Source organism: Gallinula chloropus (genome assembly GCF_964237585.1).
Source record: "Gallinula chloropus genome assembly, chromosome: 22".
Classification (NCBI taxonomy): domain Eukaryota; kingdom Metazoa; phylum Chordata; class Aves; order Gruiformes; family Rallidae; genus Gallinula; species Gallinula chloropus.
In genome coordinates, this window is record NC_140107.1 from 1701226 (window position 1) to 1709844 (window position 8619).

General features: G+C 52.7%; 1 protein-coding gene across 1 annotated transcript; it reads right to left on the minus strand.

Moving 5' to 3' along the window:
* Positions 1–7066: 7066 nt before the first annotated feature.
* Positions 7067–8047, minus strand: LOC311199983 (olfactory receptor 14A16-like; the record flags this gene model as incomplete). Its single annotated transcript, XM_084274132.1, has 1 exon — positions 7067–8047. The coding sequence occupies one exon, from the start codon at positions 8045–8047 to the stop codon at positions 7067–7069; it is 981 nt and encodes a 326-aa protein (XP_084130258.1).
* Positions 8048–8619: the final 572 nt, after the last annotated feature.

The following is an 8619-nucleotide window of genomic DNA, read 5'->3' on the forward strand; positions in this document are numbered from 1 at the left end:
TGATCTCAGACTATATCCTACCCTGTGGATAGGATGGAGCTGAGGAGTGTTTCTTCTGTCAGAACTCCCTGACATTGCTGCTGCAGTGCCAGTGAAACCTTCCCCCGAATGCAGAGGTGGGAGAGCTGCTCTGTCCATCAGCCCTGCTCTCAGCTGCCCTGTGCTGGACGCTCTGTGATCACACCCTGCTGTTCCCCACAGAAGAAATTGGACCCCACAGAGATCTGAGGAATCCAGTCTCACAGTGCAGAGCTCAAAGCCCTCCTGCAGTCTCATCCTACCCAAGGAGGATCTCAGCTCCCCGCTCCCAGCCAGGGACACACAGGGCTCAGTGCAGCTGCCCACACACAGGTGATGAGTGGCATTGCCATGGCCTCTGTGCCGATACGTCTCCTGTATGGGGCTGCTCTCTGGGGCACAGGAGTCCCTGGGAGAGTGGTGCCATTGTGGGAGGCAGCTGCAGCCCAGCAGGGACCCCCTGGAAGTCCACAGTCCTACAGATGGGGGTCCTGAATTGAGGGTGAGCTCAGTGGCAGCTCCACCAGATCTCCAGGAAATGCTGGGGCACAGACAGCAAGGACAGGAGGGTAAACATTCAGAAATGTCCTGGTCAAGACTGGAAGGACAGGGACAGACAGACAGGCACTCAGGTGTTTCTCCTCACATGGGTTATGTTGCCCAGGAGAAGACTCAGCCTGAAACACTGGAAATCTGGGTGCAGAGTCTGTGCTGGGTGGCAGAAACCTGCTGGTTGCTGTGGGAAAGTGTCAGCACAGCTGGGGATATCAGGGACGTACCAAATCCGCACTGCCAGGGCATTACTGGGAGCAGCTCCTTCTTGCTCCCTGACAGTGCCTGTGCTGTCCCTACAGATGCTTCTCTGTGATCATGTCACCTCCTGCTCTGTGCTCACAGACCTCATCCACCTGCCCTGTGCTCAGCTCAGCTCTGCAGACCCCTCCTGGCGTCAGGGCGCTGCCCCAGGGAACCTCTGTGTGTGCAGGGCTCAGCCCAGGCTCCAACACCTTCATGAGAATCAAGTTTTCACTGCATATTCTCAAGGGGAGAACTAAGTTCTCATCTACCACACAGCACAGCCCCCAGGAGAGGAAAAGTCAAAGCAAAGACTCTGCCTTTGGAGAAATATTCACTTTGGCATTTCTCAAGGATCAGCTCTGGCTGGGAGCAAAGCTGACCCAGGCAGCACTTTGTTACAGCAGAAGGACCTTACGTTGCCCTTCCCTGGGTCACTGCTTCAACCCAGAGGTGCTGCCTACATCCCTGTGGAAAGCCCAGCAGGCAGGCTGAGTGCTGACCCTGGCAGCAGCAGAGTCCCTGCCCCAGCACACAGCCCCTGGGTCACAAGGACCCTGCTCACAAGGACAGCCCTGGGCACCTCTCAGCTATGCCCAGGAGAAGACAGCTGTCCTGCCCTGTCCCTCTGATGGGGCAGAAGGGCATCCCTTCCAGGCAGCACTTCCTGGTCCTAGAGAGAACCTGTCCTCCTGACAGGCCCCACACACTGCCCCATGTCCCAGCTTTAGGAGATCCCTCCAGGAACAGAACCTGCATTGCCCTGCACCCACAGACATACCACGGACATACTCACAGGTAGAGTGCTGAGGAGATTTCTCCTCCAGTGAGCTCTCAGCATCTGGCAGCTCTCTCAGCCTCACAGGTCTCCCCTTGATGCCTACAGGCAGTGTCCCCAGCCCTGTGTGCTTGGCAGAGGAGCTACTCTGTGGCAGAGCTGTCCCTCATCATTGCTGTAATGTTTCATCAGCTCCCACTGTGCCAGGAGTCCAGCCCAGCTACAGCAGAGGGGCAGGTGAAGACGTCACGTACTCCTTGGCTCCTCTGAGGTATTCCTGAAGCTCCAGGGAACCAACTAGGAAAGACACTGAAGTCCTCCCTGCCATCTGCTCTCTAGGCTGGGGAGAAATCCTTCTGTCCAGCAGAGTCCTTTCTCCTGATCAAACACGAGCTGGGCAGAAGAATCACTTTTTCTTGTCTCCACATGAGACAGGACCCCCAGAAGATGACGGGAAAGGGACTCTTTCCCCTTGGGGAGGGTAAGGAGTATGACAAGTGACTCGAGGCACATCATCCTTGCTTTGTAGCCCTGGGGCTGGAAGAGGATACAGCTCAGGCCCATGGCTGCCTCAAATCAAGGGAACCTGGGGTTCCTCTTGCCCCCTTTGCAGTGGGCACAAAAGAGGCACCTGTTTCCTGGGAACTGCTGGTCCCAATTCCCAGGGGAATTAATGGGGGGAGGCCAGGAAGGAGGTGTTCAAACACCAACACCTGGTGAAACCTGAGGGGCCAGAGGTGCTCCAAGAGACATGCAGGGAGATCCAAGGTCAAGTAATCATAGAACGTTAGCAGTTGGAAGGGAACTCAAAAGGTCATCTAGTCCAACGCCCCTGCCAGAGCAGGATCACCCAGACTAAACCACACAGGAACACATCCAGGTGGGTGTGAATGTCTCCAGAGGAGGAGACTCCACAACCTCTCTGGGCAGTCTGTCCCAGGGCTCCGGCATCCTCACAGTGAAAGAGTTTCTCCTGACATTCACATGGAACTTCCTCTGCTCCAGCTTTTACCCATTGACCTGAATAAGGCCACCCCTCAGTCTCCTCTTCTCCAAGCTAACGAGGCCCAGCTCCCTCAGCTCAGAGGAACTGGCCAGCATTGCCCCTCTGCAGCAAGAGGACCAGCTCAGAGGACATTGGGACAGGCTCCTGGAATGGCTGCATGTGAAACGTGGCCAGGCAGGATCCAAGGATTCCCACAGGGAGGCACATGCCAGGGGGTGGCCTGTCACTGGGAAGCTTGTCCCACCTGGCTCTGGGCCTGTGAACAATGCTGCCTGCGGTGAGAGCGGCACCCCATGGAAGAGACCCCCCTCCAGCTGAGAGAGAAAAAGACCCTTTGGGAGGCCTGGCACATCGACTCTATTGGAGCCCTTGGGAAGGCGGAGGGGAAACAAGAGTATTAGTGGGAGTGGAAATCATTTCTGGCCGAGTCCAAGCCCAGGCATTTCCAGGAGCAGCAAGAGAACATCCAGGGCGGCCCCTGACAAACTGGTTTCGCTTTCTGCCAACCCCCAGTCTGTTCAGTCAGCCCAGGGCAGTCATTTCACTGCTGCCAAGGGGCAGGAGGGGGCAAGGAAGGAAGAGTCAGGTGGGGATTTCACACCCCGTGTTACCCCCAAGCTAATGGGATAGTGGGGGGAACTAATGGGCTTTTGAAAGGGTTTTTAAAAGCTCACAAGCCACACTGGACAGAACAACTCTGGGATGCAGTTCCCCAAGTCGATGATTGTTGGGGAAGAAATGGATGTCCCAACTCAATGCCTTTTCTTCCAACCCCCCAGCTTTAATCTAAAACCCCACACTCCCAGCAGCACAGAAAAGCCATTTTCTCTGCTGTTCTGCCAGTCTTGGTAGAAATGCCGACCACTGGGACTGTTCCCCTTGTCCTGGCCGAGCCCCTCAACAAATACGCTTGGAAAGCAAAAGATGCCCATGGGAAGGAACACAAAGTCAACACAAGGTGGATTATCCCATCCTTCTAATAACAATCTACGACCAGTGCCTTAATACAAACTGAGTCTGGGTTTTTTCTCTTTTCCAGATCATAGAATCATAGAATCATAGAATCATAGAATGGTCTGGGTTGGAAGGGACCCCAAGGATCATAGAGCTCCAACCGCCCTGCCACAGGCAGGGACTCCAACCTCCAGTTCTGGATCTACACAAGGCTGCCCAGGGCCCCATCCAACCTGGCCTTGAACACCCCCAGGGATGGGGCACCCACCCCCTCTCTGGGCAGCCTGTTCCAGCACCTCACCACTCTTTCTGTAAAAAACTTCCCCCTAATATCTAATCTAAACCTTCCCTCCTTTAGCTTTAGTCCATTCCCCCTTGTCCTGCCATTATCTGCTCTTTTAAAAAGTCGAATCCCCTCCTGCCTATAAGCTCCCTTCAGGTACTGGAAGGCTGCAATGAGGTCCCCCCGCAGCCTTCTCTTCTCCAGGCTGAACAAGCCCAGCTCCTCCAGCCTCTCTTTGTGGGGCAGGTGCTCCAGCCCTCTAATCATCCTTGTGGCTCCTCTGAACCCTCTCCAACAGTTCCACATCCTTCTTGTATTGAGGGCCCCAGATCTGGACACAGTAGTCCAGATGGGGCCTCAGGAGGGCAGAGCAGAGAGGGACAATCACCTCCCTGTCCCTGCTGCCACCCCTTTTCTGATGGAGCTCAAGATACCATTGGCCCTACAAGCTGCAAGAGCCACTGCTGGCTCATGTGAAGCTTCTCATCCACCACAATCCCCAAGTCCTTCTCAGCAGGGCTACTCTCAAGAAGCTCTTCTCCCAGTCTGTATCTGTGTCTGGGATTCTTCCGTCCCAAGTGCAACACCTGACCCTTGGCTGTGTTGAACCTCATTAGGAATTCCTGGAATTCCCTGGGTCTTCCTTGTTCCCTTTTTTATAAATGAGAGTGACATGACCTTTTTTCCAGTCCCCAGGGACCTCTCTTGACAGCCACGACTTTTCAAATATGATGGAGAGCGGCTCAGCAACCCCATCAGCAGCTCCTTCAGGCCCCTGGGATGCACATCATCCAGCCCCAGAGACTTGTAGACATTCAGTCTCATGAGGCGGTCTGGGACTTGCTCTGCTCTTACAGTGGGGGGGGATTTACTCCCCCATTTCCCACCTTGAGTTTTAGGGATGCAAGGTTCTGGGATTTGAGAATGATGAGAATCCTGTCTGCCAGAGAAGACCGAGGCAAAGAACTCATTCAGTACCTCAGCCTTCTCCTCATCAGTTGCAGCCAATTCTCCTTTCTCATTTACCAAGGGGGGTCCGTTCTCTTTGGCCTGTCTCTTCTGGCCAATGTACCTGTCAAATCCCTTCTTGTTGTTTTTAACATCCCTTGCCACGTTCAGTTCCATCTGAGCCTTGGCTTTCCTGATCCCATCTCTGGAAGTCCAAACAGCATCCCTGAATTCTCTCCAGGCTACACACCCTTGCTTCCAGAGCTTGTATTTGCCTTTCTTTTCCCTCAGTTTGACCAGTAGGTCCTTGCCCAGCCATGCTGGCCTCCTGCCCCTCCTGCTCACTTTCTTATTCAGAGGGACAGAGAGCTCTTGAGCTCTCAAAAAGGCATCCTTAAAGAGTAGCCAGCTGTCCTCAACATTTCTGTCTCTAAGGACCACCTCTCAGGAGATCTTGGCCAACAAGTATTTAAACAGCCTAAAGTTTGCTCTCCTAAAGTTCAGGGTCCTGATGGCATGAGAACAATAAACAAGAAAAGAAGAAACAACTAAAAAACATACTAAATACAGATTGGTCATAATGTGAAGTACATGGCTAGCCATATGCAGAACAAGATGAGCAGTTTATTACTGCATAGAAACATCCAGTCAGCAGCTTCCAAACATCATGCTGTGGGTCCTTATTCCTCATGCTGTAGGTGAGGGGGTTCACTGCTGGTGGAAACGCTGAGCAAAGAAATGACACTACTACATCTACAAATATGAAGGAGAATGAGAGGGGCTTCACGTAGGCAAACGTGAAGAATAGAGAAAAATCTCAGTCCTGAGATGTCTTGTGCCTGGGGCTCCTCTCTGGGGCACAAGGGTCCCTAGGAGAGTGGTGCCGTTGTGGGAGGCAGCTGCAGCCCATCAGGAACCCCTGGGAAGTCCTCAGTCCTACAGATGGGGGTACTGAAGTAAGAGTTAGCTCAGTGCCAGCACCACCAACTGATGTGGTCAGAGCCTCAGGTAAGGGTTGGACTCAGGCAGCAGGGAGAGGAGGGAAACCAGAAAGAAATGCTCCAGCCAAGGCTGGAGAAGAGGTACAGACAGACAGGCACTCAGGGGTTTCTCCTTACAGGGGGTTGAGCTGCAAAGGAGAAGACTCAGCCTGAAACCCTGGAGCTCTGGGTACAGAGTTTTGCTGGGTGGCAGAAACCAGGGGCTTGCTGTGGGAAAGTGTCTGCACTGTGGGGGATGCCTTGAGCTGTCCCTGCAGCTGCTTCTCCATGCTCACAGAACTCATCCAACCTGCTCTGCGATCAACTCTGCTCTGCAGACCCCTCCTGGCATCAGGGGGCTGCCCCGGGGAACCTCTGTGTTTGCAGGGCTCAAGCACGGCTCCAACATCTGAATGATGGAAAGCCCACATACTTTCCCATGTCCCAGCTTTATGAGATCCCTCCAGGAACCACATCTTGACTACTGTGTCCAGTTTAGGGACCCTCATACAAGAAGGAGGTTTAGGTGCTGGATTGTGTCCAGAGAAGGACACAGAATCTGGAGAAGGGTTTGGAGCACAAATCCTGTGAGGAGTGGCTGAGGGAACTGGGGCTTTTTAGTCTACGAAATGGAGGCTGAGACCTTAATCACTCTTTACAACTACCTTCAAGGGGAGTCTAGAGAGGTGGGGTTTGGTCTCATATCTCAGGTTACAAGTTATAGGATGAGAGGATTTGAAATTGCACCAGGGGAGAGTTAGGTCAGATATCAGGAAGAATTTCTTTACTGAAAGGGTAACCAAGTATTGGAAAAGGCTGAGAAGGGAAGTGGTGGAGTCACCATCCCTGGAGGGATTTCAAAGGTGTGTAGATGTTGTGCTTGAGGACATGGTCTCAAATCAGACCCCCATACAACTGGGCAGGGTTAGGTGTAGTTGGACTCAAAGATCATAAAGGTCCCCTCCAACATAATAGATTCTGTGATACACTTGCAGGAAATTCACATTCTGTCATGGTGGGAAAACATTGCCAATTCAGAGAAGCTCTCAAGTGATTCGGCTGGTGAAAATGTGCTTGTAAAATTATTGTAAATGTCAGGAGAAAATAAAAGAAAACTTTGTGCACCTTTCAGGCAGGTATGATGGAAAGAGAGCAGAGCTGGTCATAACAAAGTGTCTGGGTCATATGAGACTTGGAGATACTTAATTAGGAATAAGATAAACGTGTCCCATGTTAATATAGCTTTGACAAACAAGAAAGAAAAAAAAATCTAAACTAAAGCAAGTATTAAAAACAGGTTGGTCCTAAATTGACTTCCATGGCCAGTGATAGGAAGAAGAAGATGAGCAGTTTATTGCTACTCTGAACCATCCAGTCATCAGTTTCCACATGGCATCCTTGAGCTCCTGGTTCCTCATGCTGTAGATGAGGGGGTTCACTGCTGGTGGAAACACCGAGTAAAGAAATGCCACTGCCAGGTCCAGAGAGATGGAGGAGATGGAGGGGGGCTTCAGGTTGGCAAACACAGCAGTGCTGAGGAACAGTGAGACCACAGCCAGGTGAGGGAGGCAGGTGGAAAAGGCTTTGTGCCGTCCCTGCTGCGAGGGGATCCTCAGCACAGCCCTGAAGATCTGCACATAGGACACCACAATGAACAAAAAACACCCAAAAAATAAACAGACAACGACCACAATGAGTCCAGTTTCCCTGAGGTAGGTGTCTGAGCAGGAGAGCCTGAGGATCTGGGGGATTTCACAGAAGAACTGGTCAACGGCATTGCCATGGCAGAGGGGCAGTGAAAATGTATTGGCTGTGTGCAGCACAGCACTGAGAAACCCAGTGGCCCAGGCAGCTGCTGCCATGTGGACACAAGCTCTGCTGCCCAGGAGGGTCCCGTAGTGCAGGGGGTGGCAGATGGCAACGTAGCGGTCATAGGCCATGACAGTCAGAAGACAGAACTCTGTGGAGATCAAAAATACAAAGGAAAAGATTTGAGCCACACATCCTGTGGAGGAAATGGCCCAGGTGTCCCACAAGGAATTGGCCATGGATTTGGGAACAGTGGTAGAGATGCAGCCAAGGTCAGTAAAGGAGAGGTTGAGGAGGAAGAAGTACATGGGGGTGTGGAGGTGGTGGTCACAGGCTATGGTGATGATGATGAGGCCATTACCCAGGAGAGCAGCCAGGTAGATGCCCATGAAGAGCCAGAAGTGCAGGAGCTGCAGCTCCCGTGTGTCTGCAAAGGGCAGGAGGAGGAACTGGTTGATGGAGCTGCTGTTGGACATCTGCTGCTGTCGAGTGTGGGGACCTGTCCTAGGAGGTAAAGGCAGTGAGATTTAAAGGAATTTTGCTTTGAGGAAAAATTCTTGATACTCTTAGGGAACACCCTGAGACTGACTCTTTGCTTTGTGCTTTGGATTTCTCCTGACTGCACCTGAGGAGTGTTTCTTCTGTCAGAACTCCCTGACATTGCTGCTGCAGTGTCAGTGAAACCTTCCCCTGAGTGCAGTGGGGAGAGCTGCTCTGTCCATCAGCCCTGCTCTCAGCTGCCCTGTGCTGCACGCTCTCTGATCACAACCTGGTGTTCCCTGTTGAACATCATTGTCTGCACTGTGTGGGATATCAGGGAGGTCCCAAATCCCGATAGTCAGGGCATTTCTGGGAGCAGCTCATTCTTTGTCTCTCCCTGCCAATGTCTCTGCTGCCTGGAGCTGTCCCTGCAGCTGCTTCTCTTTGACCATGTCACCTCCTGCTCGGTCCTCACAGACCTCATCCCAACTGCCCTGCGCTCAGCTCTGCTCTGCAAACCCCTCCTGGCATCAGGGCACTGCCCCGGGGAACCTCTGTGTGTGCAGGG